General features: G+C 44.7%; 1 protein-coding gene and 1 long non-coding RNA gene across 3 annotated transcripts in view; one reads left to right on the forward strand and one right to left on the reverse strand.

The window, feature by feature from the left end:
- Window positions 1–10,759: 10,759 nt before the first annotated feature.
- On the reverse strand, window positions 10,760–13,012 carry LOC142829865 (uncharacterized). Of its 2 annotated transcripts, none has more exons than XR_016349884.1 (2): window positions 12,830–13,012; window positions 10,760–12,328 (listed from the first exon to the last, which is right to left on the reverse strand). It is a non-coding gene; the product is annotated as an uncharacterized LOC142829865 (long non-coding RNA). The 2 variants fall into 2 exon arrangements; XR_016349883.1 differs by having other exon boundaries at window positions 10,760–12,386; window positions 12,830–12,965.
- Window positions 13,013–13,120: 108 nt separating this feature from the next.
- The window catches only part of FBN2 (fibrillin 2), a 279,412-nt gene continuing 272,071 nt past the window's right edge, over window positions 13,121–20,461 (forward strand). Inside the window, exons 1-3 of the mRNA XM_006131867.3 lie at window positions 13,121–13,843; window positions 14,992–15,074; window positions 20,191–20,289. Coding sequence (XP_006131929.3) covers window positions 13,626–13,843; window positions 14,992–15,074; window positions 20,191–20,289 — 400 coding nt within the window. The 5' untranslated portion in view covers window positions 13,121–13,625. The remainder of the gene's footprint in view (window positions 13,844–14,991; window positions 15,075–20,190; window positions 20,290–20,461) is intronic.

Genomic DNA, 20,461 nt, shown 5'->3' on the forward strand with positions numbered 1-20,461 from the left:
GTGGCCTTCACACTTAACGTCTCCTAAAACTTTCTCTTTCTCATTCACACAAACAATACATTTACAGGATTGCAGCATGGAACAAAGGGATACTTCTAGTCACTTTAACAAAGTTACAAAGTCTTTCAACATTAAACTTCTTTCTACAAGAAGTACAAGGCTTCATCTAATGCTAACACCACTATGCATTACAATATTCCATCCCTCACTTTAACATCAGAACATGCTAACATCAAACAGAGTTGGAGCTAAGTTAACAAAGCTTCCTGGCATGTCTGAGGCCTACATCTTGGCTACATCCAAGGGAATAAAGCCCTTTTCCGGAGGATCTCTTATTCCTACTTCAAAGTAGGGCTTTATTCCGGGCTTTATTCCGGAGGATCGTGCCAGTCTAGACGCTTTTTTTCCGGCTTTTCCCCAAGCCGGAAAAAAAGCGGCGGACATGTTTATTTAAATCCGTGGGGGATATTTAAATCCCCCGCGGATTTCCCTATCCTGACTTACCTGATTTGCATGGCTTTTCCAGAAATTGTGGCCAGTGTAGACGTAGCCCTTATGTTTAAGTTGAATCTAAACCTTTGCTATAACATTCATTCATTATAACTAACTAACTTATTACTTACACAATTACAAGGCTACATAGCCAGTACCATAAGAAGAATCCACTTTGAGGAAAAGAATGCAATGCCCCAGCTTTCATTTAATTTCTCCTGAATCAAGACAGAACAGTTTCCATCTGTGCTCCTGGTGGAGGCTGAACAAGTGACATGGTGAATCAGAACATCCCCAGTTATACTGGCCAGTTGCTTCCTGGCCAGTCCCATGAATCCTTCAAGGTCAGGAAAGTGGATTAAGGATGTTTTGCATCACCACATCTTACTGCTGGTCATACTTTTCACTGATCAAGGCTTTATACCAGCAGAAATTAGTATAGAGCCTAGAATGAATTTAAGCCTATTGTCTGAAAGACTTGCATAGTAATCCTATTCTCTGCACTTACTTGGTGCTTGTCAGCTATAGATTTAAATCACTTTCCAGAGCTGGGGGGCATTGTTACAGAACCCTTCACTAAAAATTGTACCTGATCTGATGAAGGAATGCCATTGAATAACACTAAGTCCCTCTCTGGGGGTGTGTCTACACTGGCATCCCTTCCGGAAAAGGGATGCTAATGTAGCACTTTGGAATAGGCAAGTCCGTGGGGGATTTAAATATCCCCCGCGGTATTTGCATTAACATGGCTGCCGCTTTTTTCCGGCTTGGAGATAAGCCGGAGAAAAGCGCCAGTCTAGATGTGATTCTCCGGAAAATAAAGCCTTTTCCGGAGGATCTCTTATTCCTACTTGAAAGTAGCTCTTGAAAGTAGGAATAAGAGATCCTCCGGAAAAGGCTTTATTTTCCGGAGAATCACGTCTAGACTGGCGCTTTTCTCCGGCTTATCTCCAAGCCGGAAAAAAAGCGGCAGCCATGTTAATGCAAATACCGCGGGGGATATTTAAATCCCCCGCGGATTTTGCTATTCCAAAGTGTCTAATCTGCATCCCTTTTCCGGAAAAGGGGTGCAGTGTAAACACAGCCTGGGTGTTTATGGCTGCAATAAACTCACTGGGGCTAGATTCTCATCCCAGTTACACTGTTGTAAATTTAGTGTCCCTTCATTGACTCTAGTGCAGGCATGTCCAAAGTCCGGCCCGCGGGCCAATTGCGGCCCGTGTTCCGGTTTAATACGGCCCCCTGGGTAATTTGGCAATATCTATCTTTTATGGCCCCCAGCGAATCCATATGTATTGAGATGAATACATTGTAAAATCTCAGTTAATGTCAGTTGGTCTCAATCAGTTATAAATATATTTGGACACAACATGTATACTTGGTGTTATGTTCCTGTTCATATTTTTTGAACTTAAAGGTTGACAGACAACCTTTATTACCAATAATATGTAATGTACTTTACAATGTTCCTGACATATATTTCACCTTCCTGGATTTTTTTTTTCATCTGGCCTTCAGATATGAAAGGCAGAGTGATTTAACACCTGTTTAGATTTGTCATCCATGTGACAAAATGAAAAGTATGCCATTTGCAATAAACTTTGCATAAAATAGTTAATTTGCATTTAATTTTAATGGTTCAAAGAATGTCAGGCAAAATGGTCGGCCCTCACGCCTGTTCACTTCATCAAATCTGGCCCTCTTTGAAAAAAGTTTGGACACCCCTGCTCTAGTGCAACTAAGATCATATTGTGGCCCAGTTGACTTTCCATTGTTACTATATAATAATGGTCCTTTACAAAACTAATGAGTATAACATTCATATCCACACTTCAATCGGAGAATGATTTAATTTAGAAGTGTAGCAGTGAAATGTTAAAAATAGAGAGCTGGGTCAAAGAAGCCTAAGATCTTTTTGTGATTGCAAAACACACATCCAGTATATGAACTGTTCTAGTCTGTAAGGGGGAAGGGGTGTAACTAGCATTTCCTCTTCTGTAAATTTTCAGACTGGAATGCAATAGCACATCTGTATGGAATTAACATGGAATCTCTCCCTGATACATACAGATTCATATGACTGCATAGCTAGAATCTGTGCTTTTGAGTCCTGATTTGTTTTAACTAGTAAAAACATCATGATTGATTGTACCTCTGGGTCCAATAATTAAAAAGGATAATATGATATTTAAAAAAAATAAAAATAACCAGCCAACTTTATAGTAGTAGCAGCACTTACACCTTATATTTGTGCTTCAGAGACACTCTACACCAAACCAAGCATTCACATTTTTAGTTACTGGAAATACATTTTAGACAATCAAAAATGGTATTATATTATCTAAATCGTATTTTGGAACATTTCTGCCGATTCCCAACATCCCAGCTGGTATTCTACTGCCGGAAGTGAGTTGCTTAAAAGTACAGTTTTGGTATGCCAGAAACATTGGGTTTCTCCCCACAGGTCATTGGGTGTGATTTCATCACTGCATTATTCCAGTTTGACATCGGTTGAGTGCTATTGAAATCAATGAAATTACACTATCATAAAACTGGATTAATGTAACAGTGAAACAGTCCTGATATATGTTGTACCATTAAAAGTTATTGAGGTATTCCATAGAGATTGAAGAAAATAATAGATATTTATTTTCTACGTAGGTTTTTATGCAATCTTTTAAAAAGTCAAATTAACTAGCAGTTGGAGTTCTACATATTGAGTACTTGCTGATTTGAATCCTATGTAAATTTAGTACCTGACAATATTTAAATTTGCAAGTGGGGACCAGAAATTAGAGATTTAATTTTCTATGGGAATGTGATCTTTTGTGTCCCCTGGGATTACCACCATTTATGTTCTTTAACTCTTCAGTTTGTCCTCTAAAATATTGAACAATCAAATTCTACCCTGAATTATACCCCATAGAAACCTATTGACGTCAATAGGGCTGCAGTACGTATAAATTAGGGCAGAATTTAGCCCTAAAATATCAGAATCCTATTGTGTTTCACTTCATATTGCACTAGGAAAAGAGAAAATTTAAGACAATTGCTATTAACTTATTTTGTTCGGAATTATTTTAATTACATCATGTTATTGTCTAGCCTTGGGCTGACAGAAGAGTTTCTGGACTGCTTTCAAAATCCCTAGAGTCTGTGTGGTCACAGATCGAAGGGCACATTTAAGCTACATCCCTGTTTCGATAAAGAGATGTAAATTAGACATATCAAAATTGTAAATGAAGCCAGGATTTGAATTCCCCATGCTTCATTTATATAATGGCGGCCGTGGCTTTTTTTCGAAAAGCCCCTTTTCAGAAAAAAAACACGGTGAAGACAGGGATTGTTCAACAGAAATGCCCCGTTTTCAAAGATCCTGTAACCCTCAAAAAATGAGGGTTACAGGATCTTTCAAAACAGGGCATTTCTGTCGAATGATCCCCGTCTTGACCGCGTTTTTTTTCCGAAAAGCATCTTTTCGAAAAAAGCCGAGGCTGCCATTATGTAAATGAAGCACAGGAAATTCAAATCCCGGCTTCATTTACAATTTCGATTTGTCTAATTTACATCCCTTTATCGAAAAAGAGATGTAGTTTAGAGGTACCTTAAAACAGGAAAAACAGAGATTAGCCACCAAGAAAATGAAAGTAATCATGACACTTGATAAAATAGTGGGGAAATACAGAGCTCACAGATTATTATTGTGCGCCATATTAGCCAGACTCACTGAAAGTCAAGGATATATAATTTTTTGATGCTTTTAATTGACGTTTTTATTTTATGTGTTTTAAAATCTTAATGTAGCATAGTAGGATAACGAGCCTTGTGGATAAGGGAGAAGCGGTGGATGTCATATACCTAGACTTTAGTAAGGCATTTGATACAGTCTTGCATGATATTCTTATTGATAAACTAGGCAAATATAACTTAGATAGGGCCACGATAAGGTAGGTGCATAATTGGCTGGATAACCGTAGTCAGAGAGTTGTTGTTAACGGTGCTAAATCCTGCTGGAAAGGGATAACAAGTGGAGTTCCGCAAGGGTCTGTTTTGGGACTCGTACTGTTCAATATCTTCATCAATGATGTAGATATTGGGATAGAGAGTACGCTTATTAAGTTTGCAGATGATACCAAACTGGGTGGGTTTGCAACTTCTTTGGAGGATAGGGACATAATTCAAAATGACCTTAGCAAGTTAGAGAAATGGTCAGAGGTAAACAGGATGAAGTTTAATAAAGAGAAATGCAAAGTACTCCACTTAGGAAGGAACAATCTGTTCCATACATACAAGATGGGAAGCGACTGTCTAGGAAGGAGCATGGCGGAAAGGAATCTAGGGGTCATAGTGGACCACAAGTTGAATATGAGTCAACAGTGTGATGCTGTTAAAAAAAAGCAAATATGATTCTAGGTTGTATCAACAGGTGTGTTGTAAGCAAAACTCGTGAAGTCATTCTGCCACTCTACTCTGCACTAGTTAGGCCTCAGCTGGAGTACTGTGTCCAGTTCTGGGCGCCACATTTCAAGAAAGATGTGGAGAAATTGGAAAGGGTACAGAGAAGAGTGACAAGAATGATTAAAGGTCTAGAGAACATGACCTATGAAGCCAGGCTTCATGAACTGGGCTTGTTTAGTTTGGAAAAAAGAAGATTAAGGGGGGACATGATAGCGGTTTTCAAATATCTAAAAGGGTGTCACAAGGAGGAAGGAGAAAATTTGTTCCTCTTGGTTTCTGAGGACAGGACAAGGAGTAATGGGCAGCAAGGGAGGTTTAGATTGGACATTAGGAAAAAAATTCCTAGCTGTCAGGGTGGTCAAATATTGGAATAAATTGCCAAGGGAAGTGGTGGAATCTCCCTCTCTGGAGATATTTAAGAACAGGTTAGATAGACATCTGTCAGGGATGGTGTAGACGGAGCTTGGTCCTGCCTTGAGGGCAGGGGGCTGGACTCCATGACCTCTCAAGGTCCCTTCCAGTCCTATGATTCTATGATTCTATAGTAGAGGAGTGGAGTGTGGAGCTGTGGAAATTCTTTGGCTTTTCAGATGCCCAATGCAGTCAATATATTGGAACACGTGATTTGTGATAATAATTCCCTGATCTCTTCTGCTGAGCTAATTTTACCCAACATGAAAGGATAATTTCAAAATTAGAAGACATGGCCCCAATGAAGGGCGAATTCACTGCCCCTCTCCAGTCCTGTTGCACCATGCAAGAACTAAAAGCACCCATAGCACCCAAGATGGGCAGATCCACACTGTAAAGGAGTCTCCAGAGGGGAAAAGAGTCAGTGCAGCCAGACCTATTTTTCCTACCTATCCCCATTTTTTTTCAGCCTGCTAAATGATTATGTACGGATTTTACCCATAGACAAAGATACTACAGCCAATGGATTCCTTTGTATTTTATACTTTGTTGTAGAACTTGACTTCTTTCAAATTAGAGCACACTGTAAAGTATTTGATGAGATGCTGCCAGTGGCCTGTTTCACTTGAGTAAGAATGTGCACATGCACACAGTAACCATATTGCAACTCCCATTTTGTACAATATTAAAATAATTTATACTCTTCTTGTAATACTCATCTTAATGGAAAGTAATGCTACATTACTCTTAGCAGCACATATGAAGGACAACTACTTCCATCTACTGATAGATTTCTAAATTAAGACCATTTCACATTTGATCTCTCTCACTTACACTATTATACTGCATACAAGAAAACACTTGGGTATTTTATTCTTTTCATCACTAAAAAAAGAAATACTGTAGTGGGAAGCATTGGCTATGTCTATACTACAGAGTTTTGTTGGAAAAACTCACAGTGCATCCACACCTCTAGCACGTTTTTGCGCAAAAACATCGAAAGAACAGAGGGGTTTTTGCGCAATTGGTATTCCTCTTTCTACAAGGAAGAAGCCTTTTTGCAAAAGAATTATTTCGTAAAAAGGCATGTGTGGATGGGGAACGGGTTTTTGCACAAGAAATGGCCTCCAGAAAAAAAAATCAGGTTCCCTGGTGGCCAGGAGCAGCCTGAGGCCGGCTGTGGCAGCTGGTGCCCCAGGCAGAAGGCGTGATTGGCGCCTCCGCCTGCACGCCTGTCAATGGCCGTGACGTCATCATCGGGCACCCAGGCCTGCGTTGCCCTAGGCAACTGCTTAGTTTGCCTAGGCTCATGGGACACCCCTGGTGGTGGCCACTCCATCCAAGGAAATCAGAACTCTATAGTTCCTCTATGCTGGCCCCTCTTAAAGGCACCTTGGCCAAGCCTTGTGGCAGGAAGCCAGCCTGAGAGCAGTTCCCTCACCGCCTAGCTTTCTCTTTCACTGCTATTGCCACCTATGGTGGAGTCACAAGACCCTCGAGACCTCCTTGGCCCTTCCAAGGAGCAGCCCCAGGGGGACCAAAAGGCACACCCTGAACTGGTCAAGACCAGTGATTGAGGCCCTCCTTGAATTGTTGGGGCAAGGAGCAGTCCCTGCAAGATCCCCGGGCCAAAAGGCGGAACGCCGAGATCTACTGTCGGATGGCCACATCCCTGGCAGAGCGAGGACACTCTGCCCAGACCATGGAGTAGGTCTGGAGCAAGATAAAGGAGCTCCATTGGGTATGTCAGGGCCACTGAGTGCAGCGCACGTTTAGGGGCAGGACCTCACACCTGCTCCTACTATGCCAAGCTCCACCACATCCTGGCGGGTGGAGAAACGTCTTCCCCACCCATTCTCGTGGGGACTCCGGGGTCAAGACCCCTGTCATAGTCCGACTGGAGGATGCCCCAGAGAAGGAGCAGGAGAGCTAGGGCCAGCCCCAGCCGGAGGAAGAGTAGAAGGAGACAGGGACCGTGACCCTATCCTTTGAGCTAATCACTGCCATCCAGGACGTCTCCCAGGCCTCCTTGGACACCTGGGAGGGATTTTCAGGTGAGTTGTCACACACACAGGGTGGGGGAGGCAGGCGCACAGGGAGGGGGAGTGAGGGTCGCTTGGGCTGCTCGGGCCGCACATCATGCTGCACATCGTGCTGCGGTCAGTGCACGTGTGACCACGTGCAGCATGAGTGTGAGGCATGCAGACACAGAAGGGAGCCCTGGAACATGCCCAGGATCTTGCTGCCAGGCTTACGGAAGGCCACACACGTCTTGCCCCCTAGAAGGCAAGTGCGCAGGCATGACCCTAGGCACACCGAGGAGTGCTGCACACAACACACAGGCATGCCTGCATGTGTGAGGCAGCAGCCGCTCCCATAGACAGCACAGTGAGCCCCAGCTGTGTGTGCAGCTCTCAGGGAGTGCTAGGCTGCTTCCGGCTCCTCTGCTGCCCATGAGGGGATCCCACTGCAACAGTACACTTCCCTTGCCTGCCTATCCATGATGTGTGTGTGTGTGGGAGGGAAAGTGGGCAGCACGGTCCTCTGGGCACGTCAGGGGCCCCTGTGAAACAGGGTGTGCTGTGCATGCCATACATGGCCTTAAACCTGGGACATCTTCCTCCTCTGGGCCATGGCATGTTGTGGTCGCCATTCACAGAGGAGTGCATGGCCTCCGGAACACTGACTGCCTCTCCCTCTTGTGTGTTCTCCACAGCTGGGACAGTGGGCTGAGCCACACCACCGCAGCCACCTGCCAGAGTCTGGGGGACCCGGAGATGAGCCAGGGTGCAGGAGGACCTGATGCGCTAGTATGTCCGCATCCTCCAAGACATCCACCACACTGTGGCATGCAGAGTCAATGAGGACCTGGAGGGGCAGGTGTGTGCCTGGGACCAATTCATGTCACATTGTGACACCATGTGTGGCATCATGACCCGCATGGTGGAACACCCACCTGATGCCACTGCTCTGGCCTTCCACCCTCCTGGCCCCCATCCTATGGCCATTGCCCATCCGCCAGCCCACCCTGCTATGCCTCTGCTCCCTCCCTTAGCAGTGCCCATACTTCATCCCCAAGTGATGCCTATGGCCCCTTCTCCTGCCCCCTTCCAACCCTGACCCTGCTCTAGCCCCCCCTCCTGCCCACTCCTTTGTGACCCCCAGACCCACACAACCCTGACGAGGTCCCCACACATGAGGGGGCACCTTGAGCTGGCCCACTCCTCCTCCCAGTCCTGATTTCCTGTCCCAGTTCAGAATTCTGCCCTCCCCCTGCCCAACTTCTCTTAATGTTCAATTAAAAAACAGTGCTTTTGTTCTGAAACCAAAGAGGTGTGTTTATTGGGAGGTCAGGGAAGGGGCAAGGGGAGAGATTGAGAGGGGGAAGGGATAGAGCACAAAAGGCAGAGGCCCCTGTTGAGGAGGCTCTTGAGAGAGTTACTGGGGTGCTTGAGAGAACCTCTCCCTCAGGACCTCCTGGATGTGCACCCCGGCTTGATGGGCCTGGTGGGTGGCAGCTGTCTGGAGCTGCTCAAAAGCATGGTCCTCGCAGCCAGCATCTGCTCCCCACCCTGGGAACAAGACCTTCCCCTTGCGCTCCACAATATTGTGGTGCACAGAGCATGCTGCCCAATGTTGTGCTCCCCAATGTCCAGACAGGTGAGGAGGCACCAGAAGCATGCCTTGAGGCACCTGAAGGCTTGCTTTAATTGCATCCTGGCTCAGCTGAGGCGGGTATTGAATAGGTCCCTGCTGGGACCAAGGTAGCCGGTGTAGGGTTTCATTAGCCAGGACCTGAGTGGGTATACCGCGTCCCCCACTATGCACACTGGTATGTTCAGGTCGCCCAGAGCAAAGTCCCAGCGTGGGAAAAAGGTGCCTGCCTTCAGCTTGGTGCACAGGTTGGAATTCCTAAACACTTTGGCATTATGTGCCCTGCCCGATCACACCACAAAAATGTCTATGAATTGGCCCCAGTGGTCCACCAGAGCCTGCAGGACAACAGAAAAGTAGCTCTTCCTTTTTATAAACTGGGCCGCTTGATGGTCTGGTGTTCTGATCAGGATGTGTGTCTTGTCGATGGCTCCCCCACAGTTGGGGAACCCTAAGACAGCAAATCCAGCCATGGTAGCATCCAGGTCCTCCAGACCAGTGGTCCCCAATGTGGTGCCCATGGGCACCATGGCACCTGCCGGGGCATTTATGTGCACCCGCCTAGTGACCAGAGCCGGCCCGAGCCATTCTTGCACCCCGGGCACCTGGCACATGCACAGTCCTACCCCTGGCAGCCCCAAAAGTTTGGGGACTCCTGCTCCAGACTGATGACTCTCTGCAGCAGCAGGGAATTGATGGCCCTCACCACCTTCAGAAGAAGACAAACAAACACACAAAACAGAGAATGAGAGAGGGGGTGACTGAGCCCATGGGAGGGGCAGCTGCAGCCACGGAGAGGGTCCCCATGAGGAGCTCGGGGTCCAGGTCCTCCATGAAGAGGAAGGCAGCTGGCAGCAAATGCTGCAAGAACTGCAGCATGGCCGTGTGGGGCCGTCGTCTGCCCAGAGGCAGCTCTGGCTCCATGGCACACAGAGGAAAAAGCGATGACCTCCCCCATGAAATCTGTATGGAACAGGGCATTTCTTAAACTGGGTCCTTAATCCACAGGGCCTGCTGGCCCCACTGATCAGCTCCTTCCTCTCACTGGCTCCCGCATGCTGGGGAACAGCTGTTCAGTGGCATGCAACAGGCATGGGGACAAGGGGAAGGAGTGACAGGGCACTCTCAGCGGACAAGATGGAGCAGGAGTGGGGCCTGGAGCTGACCGTTGTTGGCTCTGCGACTTTGGAGCCTAATTTCTACTTTCCAAAGTATCTAAATCTCATTGATACTCAATTCATAATGTGATCTATTGAAAGTGGTAATGACCCAGTATAACACAACCAAAACTAACCTCACCTCATAGACATTTTGGGATTGAAATATAAAATCACAAATGTAACCTCCATGCATTTGGAACATAATTTCAATTTGCCTCCTTTTCAGTATTTTTCCTTTTATCAATACTTTACACCCCCCCCCCCCCCGTCTTCAAATAATTATACTGGGGAAGCATAAAGTTGCTTTTTGGTGGGGCAAAAATGATTGCTTTGACAAACTGTGGGAATCTTTGCTCTATTGCAAATATTACAAAATAGTGAGGGTAAGTATTTGCTCCAATTTCAAAACAAGGTGTATTGAAATAGCACTAAAACATAAATGAGCTTAACTAATAGGCATGACTCTCAGAAGAACAGGTACATCAGAGAGTGGAACATTTTCCATAAATGAGTAGCTATGTAGAGCTTTAAAAGAATCTGGAAAGCAAAACAGAAGAGAAAGAGAAGGCATTCACGTTTAGGGAAGTACTTTAAATTAAATTTACTTTTCCAAAAGATTAGGTTCTTCCAGTATTGATTCAAACATTCTCAATTCTATACAATAAAAACAAAGTAATATGAAAGCAAAATAGGTACGGATTTTTAAAGAAAAGGGCTATTTTTCACGCTGGTACATTCTATTGAAATGTGAATTTGTAATAGTTGTATGGGCATATAGACTTGGATAGATGCTTTCAATGTATCAAGCAAATAATATCGGTGAGAAAATATTTAAGCTCACTAATCAAATATGGCCATAGGAGAACATCCTGTTCAAAATTATAAGGACAACAAAGCAAACTCACAAGGATGCTATTTTAGTAAAATAATATGATAAATCACACTTCACTATTCACAGAATATGAATATTGAGGACCATATATATTTAACTCCTCCTATTCTTTTGACCACTAAAGGATCCTTTTCTGGATAAAGTCCAGTAATTAGAAAAAATGTAATTCCCTAAAATAGCCAGGTTTAGATCGAACAGTTTCAACTGGGAACATTTGCTATATCTAAGGTTACACTTGAATGTTTACTGCTTCAAGAGGAAAAGGATTAATGAATTCTGACACCATTGGTAAGATGTGGCATAGAACTTCAGCTTTTAACTGTCTAGCTATTTTCTTTCCAGCTTCATCTCTTACAGGATATGGTGAAGTTGGGGAAGAGAATCTTTAGGAGTCACTGTGATAGTCTACTGATAGCAAAGGACGTAATTGTAATAACCTAGCTCTAGAAGAACTACACCTTTGGCAATATTTGGTTAGCAGCACAGAATTGGTCCTCACATTCATCTGAAATAGCAGTGATTTCTTCAGCCTCCGAAAGTAGGCATAGTCTCAAAAATTCCATTGCTCCATTCAGAATGGTACGACCCAACTTTATATTGAAAGACAGTTTCTACTGTAAGGGAATAATCCTCCTTCCTTCCACATCTCATCCTCACCTGAAAATAGAAAATTGCCAGCTCTGTGAGGTTAGCAGAGAGAAGCTACTTGGAAAAGTCCTGAGAGTATAGCAGTAGCCATGATATTCTGAGAAGGCTCTCAATGGCACTGTAATCGGTCATAACTGATAACTGAATGTCCCCCTTCATCATCAGACCAATGACAAAGGTGTGTGCAATAAAAACCCATCCTTGTTTAGGTCAGTGAAAGACTCACAACACTTTTATGGTGAACCTAGGCCAGTTTTTGACCACTTGTTCAATTTTCAACAAATCTTGGTACAAGTATGGCTTTGGATAGAAACCAAGCAACTATAGACAAGAAATAAGGAAAACAAGCTGAGTCTTGCATTATCCTTTGAGGTTTATTTTGAAACAGAAACTGGGAGCAACCTCTCAAAGAGGGGAAACCAAGCAAAGTAAAGAAAGATTTGCAAATCATAAGATCAGAGTTTTAGCCAGGCCTTCTAGAGGAGTCACCAAACGTTGATATAAATACACGATGTTAAAAAAAGACAAAAGATGAGAATCTGATTCGCCTCTAGGGCGCTGCAGTCCTGGTGTCCTCATTTAACTGCCGGGGTTTATCTCAACCGCACGCCTCCTGGAAGAATAAACATTCATTGTCTGGGTTCCCCAACACAACTCCTCCTTCAGCGCGACTGAAATCAGAACAAAGTCAGGCAAAAGGTCACGGATGGAAAGAGCAATTACATGCCCTTTTCACCGCGGGTAACTGTCCAATTTCCTCAACAGACTTCAGCTGCAGGCCGGCTGGCTCCCAGCACTGAAGGGGCTGCTCAGCAGCTCTCGCCCTGCTGGCCAGATAACTAACCCCAGCTGCCCACCTCCTCCAGAGACTCGCTCTGTTTCTTAGCGGGCAGGGCTGGCTTCTCGCGCGTCAGGTTACGCAGGGGTAGGTGCATTGGAGCGCCGCCAGCGAGCCCCAGCGGGCAACGGGCGGGATTCATGGGGGGGGCGACGCTCCTGCCTTGCTCCCTGCGCACGTAGCTCTAACTCCGTGGCACGTGGAAGGAGGGTGCGGGCCCTCAGCACGGGACAGGTCGCTAAGGAAAAAGAGAAAGCGAGGTGGTTGCTCCCCTACCCGCCGCAGCACGACGCCAGGAGGAGAGAAGGCGAAGTTAGAAAACCGGCGAAGGAGCCGAAACGATTGACACCGTCGGGGACCCCTCTGGCAGCCTCCCCGCCCCTCCTCCTCCTGCTTGTAACCTCATCCTTGCCCATCCCCCTCTACGACTTCCTCTCCGCAGTCCTCCCCCCCATCCCTTCCCTTCCCGCTGCACCTCCCCCGTCCCCAGCCCCTCCCACTCCCTGCCGCCTCCCCCGGCTGCAGCCCCCGCCCGGCTCTCAACCAGCCCCACTCCCTGCGCGCCCACGTGCTGGGAGCTGCGCTCTGCTCCCTACTGACAGGCGGGCACAACCCTCCCGCGCCGCGCGTCCTCCGACTCTCCAGCCTGCGGCTGCAGCGTCCGGGGGCCCCTTCACCTTCCTCGCCTCGCCAGGACCCGTCTGTCAAACAGCCTCCTCCCGCTCCTTGGCCGGGACCGCGCTGCGGTGCAGCCTGGCTTTGCCTCAGTGACTCCTCGGGGAGCCGGTGGCTTGGCAGGGCCGGTTGGAAACTTACCTCGGACCCCGCTTTTTTTCTGTACATTCAAAGCACGTTGCGGGGCGATGCAGCGTGGAGCCCGCGGCGCCCCCGCGCGCGATCTGCCCGCGGCTCGTTGAAGGCTCTTGGGAAGAAGCTGCTTGGAGCAGCGTCCAGCCCGGCCAGGGAAAGAGGGAGCAGCGGCCCCCAGCTGCAGCCTGAAGACGCCCCCGAAGTGGGACTTCCACCACTTTGCACCCGGCTTCTCTCCTTTTTCCAGCTGCCCACTCGCAGGATGGGGAGACGGTGGGGCCTTTGCCCCCAGCTGTATTGCGTGTGGCTGGGTTGCGTCGCGCTGTGGGCGCAGGGAGCTGCCGGGCAGCAAAAGCCACAGCAGGTCCGACCCGCGCGGGGAGCAGAAGCCATCTACCCAGCATCGGAGTACCGGGAGGACGGGGCAGGGGCCGCTACCAGCCGGGTCCGCAGGAGAGGCCAGCAGGATGTGCTGAGGGGGTAGGGAAGCGCTCCACCGCAAACGCCTTTCCATGCAGCTCCCAGCTGCAGCACACAATGCACAGCCCCTTCCCGCTCACCTCCATGCAACCCAGTCGCCGCTCCGCAACCCGGCGCCACAAGCGCTTCCCTGTAGCCCACAAGCCTCACCACCTTCGCGCAGTCCACTCCAACAGCCATCCAGCGCGCAGTAATCCGGGCAGCCAAGCCCCCATTCCCTACCATGGCAGTGGAATCCATTACCAAGCCGTGTAATCCCCACACCGCTCCCGTCACGCAATTCACAGCGGTCTCCCTGTAAACCTCTTCCCCCCTTCAAAACCACAAGCAGTGGCTCTTGTGTTTGTCTTCTTCACACAAGACATTTCCTTTCAAACCCACTTCTTAGTCTAATTGAGGGTTGTTGTTTTAACTCTACATTTTGGCCGCGGTTTTTTAAAAAGCCGCTTAGATATTGTGAATGTTTGGAAAATAGTTACTGGCTTCCAAAGGTAAACGGGAAAAAGTGCTCTTAAGTAACAAATATTGCTTCAATGTTGTGATCATGGGTATTAAAGACTGATGTTTTGTTTATGTTATAAAGTGTTTTTTTTTTTTTTTTTTTTTTGGTCAGTTAAACATTTCTAATTATAAACTTCATGGCCAATCATCTCTATATGAAAACTCCCCCTCAGTGACTTATGGCAGTGTAAAATGAATTTTGGTTTGTGTGTGGCTTTTTTGCAAAAATACTTTTAAAGGACTACTTGGGGAGACATGGAACTAAATTCATGCCTGGTATAATTCCTAACTTCTCTAATTTCAGTAAAATCAGTGGATTTACACCCAGGGATGAATTTGGCCTACTGTTACCTCCCCCATTTACTTTTGAAAAATGAAATGAAATGATTTGATTCCACTTCATGAAGAGAAGGAGGCTTTTGTTTGGTTTGAGGAGAAATTTTGATATGAGGTGGAGGGTGCATTTGTTTTTTCTTTTTTCTTTTGTTTTTGGCGGGGAGGGAAGGGGAGTTGTTTGCCAGGGTAACATACAGTTTTTGTTTTGTTGTATATAGCTTGTACATTTCTCTCCTTCTGAATATGTAAAAAATCTGTGGATGTACCTTTTCATTAACCAACATTTTTGTGTGTACATATGTATGTGACAGGCCAAACGTGTGTGGCTCTAGATTCCACTCCTACTGTTGCCCTGGATGGAAAACACTCCCTGGAGGAAACCAATGCATTGTTCGTAAGTGTCTGACTTTAGGTTTTTACAATCTTAGGGTAATAATCAACGAAAATAGTCATGTCTTAATTTTTTTTCTGACACATCCAGATAATTCATTTTGGTAAATATAGCCTTTTAGGTTACGCTTCATAGTTCCCATAACTGAAACTCTGGCAAATTACTGCATTTTGTTTGGGGTCTTCTTAAGAGGCCTGGATCTATTTAGTTTTAAAAATTTCATAAATTGAGTGATGAACACTAAAGAAGGAAAAATAGCTGAATGTCAAGCAAATGGAATCTGAAGTTTTCAAAACCTTCTGTGGTAAATTTGGAATAACAGTGTAATGATACGATAGGAAACTTTTTAATGTCTGGGGGTGTTCACTTATTTTCCTGCTTGTCATTTTTAGTTGTGTTTTAATAGCTCTGAAGCATGGAAGCTCAATAATTATTGCACTGGTCATGGTAAATTTTGTGCTGACAGATCTCGCTATTGTTTGACAAAGCTTGGCAAAAAGAAGAGAGTCTGCTGAAGAGCCTATTTAAGAAAAAATGTCTACGTAGAAAGGAAATATAAAATTTAAGGGGTTTCATCTGTTACAGTCAATTTCCGAAGTATGCTTTTTGCTCTTAGAAATTCAGCTTCAATAAAAACTACATCTACTCGTCCTACCCTAACCTGGGTTACTTTCTCTATTATCTACATCTAGTTTCCAATTCAAGAACACATAGCTCTCCATTTCTGCTATTGTGTGCTTTGTAATGCCTCATCTAACAAATCAGACATTCGGTGGGGCATGAGAGGGAAAAAAATCTTTTGACTTGTAGAAATTAGAGATGGAAAGACCTGCCATGTCCTTTGAGGCTGTTGCCTTGGCAGCACATAAGTACTGGCTTTTTCATTTTTGTTTATTTTTCTTAGTTAAGTCAGTCTTGTTATCAGTATCTCCAACCTATGCCAAATATCATTGATCTTTGTCTTAGGATGGCTGTAATGTTTTATAAGTAAGGGATAATATGGAATGCAAAACACAAGACAGCAATAGCAAGCTAGAGATTGAATAATAGGAACATCAGAGGATGATTAATTCTATTTTGGGGGGTTAATGGTTGACCCGTAAGGTTATTTTTAATGTAAAATGGATTCATAGTATATAGGGTAAAATTTAAAAGTTGACTAAAGGTGTATCTGGGCGCCCCCAAGGAGATTTTCAAAGCCCTGGTAAACTTAATTCTTGTTGCAATCTTTAAATATCTGGTCAATAGTGCTTGCTAAACTTGAATTTGACTTGTGTGATTTATTTGCTCAAAAGTCCTTATCCTTTTCTAATTGAACTCAGCAATAAAAGTCCTGTGGACCTCAGTGGTGTGGAGTTGGGCCAAAATTAGAGTTTTTTTGCACGACACTGTTCAGTGGAGGAGTTGGGTTATTAAGTAGTTTAGGAACTGATTTATATATTCACACTTTGCATTTGTTGTGACCATAGATTTCTTTAGAACACTTTGTAGTTGCAAACTTTTCTGGCAAACTAAATGGCTGTCTCCACTGATAATACTCCGTCTTATACCAACTAAGAGTTATTTTGCTCATATAGCTTATACTGGTTCCCCAAATGAAATAAGCATTTTCCCAGTATAAATGTGTCTAAATTAGGGCTTTTTACCAGTTTTAAATAATATTGTAAAGAATCAAACCACTAACTAACTTTATTACACTGGCAAAAGTCTTTTAATGTAGACCTGGCCTTGTTCAGGAAATTGAACTGGCTCATTTTCCTGTGGATTTTTAAATGACTTAAATTCTGGGTACCTGTTCTTGGCAATGTATTGTAATTCATATGCCTGATATTTGCTTTTCAATTAGCCAGTGAAAAAGATTGTTTTTGCATCAATCAAGGGGATATTACTAATTTTAACAAAACAGTGAATTCAAACTATTTTTCTCTTCCCCTGAAAATTGGAATTTTTTTCAGGGATTTTTATTTTAAATCTGCTCCCTCAGATAGTAATATTCAACTTCTCCACCTACAGTTGACAGTTTTTGATCTGCCTCTCTCATACACCTGCTTCCAGTTGAAGAAAGGTGTTCATGGGCTGCAAATGTGAGCTAGGGATTTTGCAACTCTAATGGAGAATTTCAAGGAGCACACATCTGAAAAATCCTAGTTTGGCATTGATAAGGAGCTTTTGTCTTAGAAGGAAAGGAGTTAAGCAAGTTGGTAAATCTCATAGAAACAATGTTTTTACTTGGCTAATAGAGCAAGAAAACAATATATTTTTGTTTTTGTAAGAAAATTAGATTTATTCTCACTTCATTAACTTTGGGGGGGAAGTTAGAACCTAGGATACAAAATTCTGAGATGCTCCCCATCTGAGCTTTTTTATGTAGGACCTTGAAAACAAGTTTTGCACACTCAACATTTCCTTTGCATTCTTCCATTAGTAAGAACAGGTTTGTGTCTTTCCCACTCATAAAAAACTAGGGAAGATTTTAGGCCTTCATACCATGTGAATTTCCCAAGAACCAGAGGGGCTGGCAGAGGTCATTCATATTGGGACTAGGGATGTAATCGTTTAGTTGACTACCTGATAAGCCTAGGCCTACTCCCATTTTCTCCCTCACCCTTGCTGCCTCTGGATCAGAAGCAGCTGGGGGGAAGCAGGAACCAATGCTGGGGAGAGCTGGTTTAAAAGACAGTTCCTCCCAACACCGTCTCCATGGTGCTGCCCACACCTGAATAGTAATAGAAATGTAGCCGTGTTAGTCTGGTCTTGCTGAAACAAAAGACAGGACTGTGCAGCACTTTAAAGACTAACAAGGTGGTTTATTAGGTGATGAGCTTTCTTGGGCCATGAGAGAGGGGGTCTGGCTCATGGAAGCTCATCAACTAATAAACCATCTTGTTAGTCTTTAAAGTGCTGCATAGTCCTGTCTTTTGTTTCTGCCCACACCTGCCGCTCTGCGCTGCTGTCTCTAATAGAGGCAGCAGCTTGGGGTGGTGGGGCAGAGGAGGCTGCTGCTCAGCAGCCTTTGCCCACAGCGGGCCCAGGCTCATCATGAGCAGAGGTTACTCTGCTTCCTGTGGAGCAGCCCCTGTCCTTGGGGAGGTCCCAGCGGGGAGCTGGGATACCCCCCTGCACACAAGGCTGCTGCTGAAGCAGCCTCTGTTCACGGTCAGCCCTGGCCACCACGGATGGGGGCTGCTGGGACCAGTGCGTGCTGGGACTGAGCAAATGCAGCTCAGTCCTGGCTCACGCTGGGTCCAGGAGCTATCCCTGCTGCAGTTCTGCATTTTAAATGTAGCTGCTCCTACTACATTTAAACTGCAGAGCCTCAGCAGTAGTAGCTCCCAGATCTGGCACAAGCCGGTATTGAGTAATCCTAGCTAGCTCTGGCTAACGCCGGGTCTGGGATCAGTACAGCTTTGTGCTTTAAATGTAATAAGAGCTGGCCCAGAACTTACTACATTTAAACTGCGGAGTTGCAGCAGGGGTAGGTCCCAGACCTGGCGCAAGCTGGGACTGAGTCAGGCTTGCTTGCACTGGGTCTGGGACTTACCCCCACTGTGGCTCTGCAGTTTAAATGTAGTAGAAGCCGGGCAACCTGTGGCAAAAGCCGGGACTGAGTGCCTTCCCTTATCGACAGATTGTATCAACTACCCGGTGAACAATTTACCTGCCTTTTAACATCCTTAATCTGGACTCTGCATTTGTACTGTTTCCTACAAGGACTTGTTCTTCAGTATAGGAATGTTAAAATTAGGTATATCAACTAATCGATTAGTAGATGGAATTTCCATCAACTATTTGATTAGTCGAAAAGGGCACTTCCACTTTGAAATGAAGCAAGAGTCCGCCCGCTTGTTGCTACATTTCAAGGGAGGAAATGCCATGCAGCATTCTGCCTTTGAAATGCACAAGATCCCTTGCTGGGGCTCTTGTGCATTTCAAAGATTGAAACACTGCCTGGGGCCAGCGGGGCACTCTGGGAACCCAGAACTAGCAGGGGACTATGCGGAGCTTTCACTTTGAAATGTACAAGAGCCCCAAGTGGAACAGTACCACTGTGCCCCTGCCAGCTCTCTCAGCACCCTCTCCTCTTCTCCCCCTTGCTGCTGCTTTTGATAGAGGTAGCAAAGGGGGATGGGGTGCATCTAGTCAATTAGTGTGTCAATTAGTCGCTTACATCCCTACTTCAGTAGCGTTTGTGTTAGATGATGGCTCCACTAATATTTTGAGGCTGGTACAGAACCTCTTATTGCATTTATTTGGCCTTAATTAGGACAGAGATCAGGATTTGGCTTCTATCCCTTCCATACTTCTGTAGTTGTTCTGTGAGTAGAACATCAGTTAGTCGGTGGAGAAGTATGCATGCATAACGATAGCAGTAGATGGTTAATATGTATGTACATAACATGTATATACTGCTCAGAGAAATTTATAAAATTATCATCCCAGTGACAATTCAGAAGTTTGATTGTATCATTTTGTGAATTCTTTATAGGAAGTCTTAAAGAGAGAATACCACATCTGACAGGCACTAAATGTAATTACTGTTCCCCTCAAAAGGCCAGCTTGACCTTAAAATCCATCCTTAATTAAGAAAGGATAAGAAATTCCGCAAAATGAGATGATATAATTTTTAAATAAATACTTTTTAAAATACGTGTTCCTAACAAAACCTGTCCACTGTGATTTTGTGTCAGGTAGTACTTTTATATTTGGAGAGCATCATATGCAATCAAAACTCGTTTTTTCTATTTGCATTGTCCTTAGGTCATTCTGTCTAAAACTTCAAATTTTAACTCTGTTCCGTTGCTTGTTTTGACGGCTTCTAATTAGGAAAAATGGTATTTTTTTTTTCAATGCTAAGGCTATATTTCAGGAGTTATATTTTGGATGTTTCTTACTTGAATGTGTTGTTTTTTGATCACAGAAATGATTTAGCAAAAATCAAATCTTTCGACTGTTTGAATTTTATTTTGGCATAAATTGAACACTGTTTAACTGCATCTCTGAAATGGGTTCAAGGCTTGCATATTGTCAAACTGTAAATTTAGCTCCTTAACTAGCATTTCTTTTGTAAACTTAATTCTGAAAACATTATTATTCACTGTCCTCTTAAATTCTTCCCCAGCAATTTGTAGAAATAGTTGCGGTGATGGATTTTGTTCCCGTCCTAATATGTGCACTTGCTCCAGTGGACAAATATCGCCTACCTGCGGATCAAAATCTAGTAAGGATTTATAGTATTTGCATTGCCTTTAGAGATCTCTTTTTAATTGATCTCCAATAAATGTCCATTTTTCAAATATACTTATAGAACAAATACCTTACAGAATACATAATCATCACTACATACAACAATTTATACTTAGAGCTTTAGTTCTGTGCTTACACGATGCTCT

The sequence above is a fragment of the Pelodiscus sinensis genome, chromosome 6 (genome assembly GCF_052426305.1).
Source record: "Pelodiscus sinensis isolate ZL-2025 chromosome 6, ASM5242630v1, whole genome shotgun sequence".
NCBI classification, from domain to species: Eukaryota; Metazoa; Chordata; order Testudines; family Trionychidae; genus Pelodiscus; species Pelodiscus sinensis.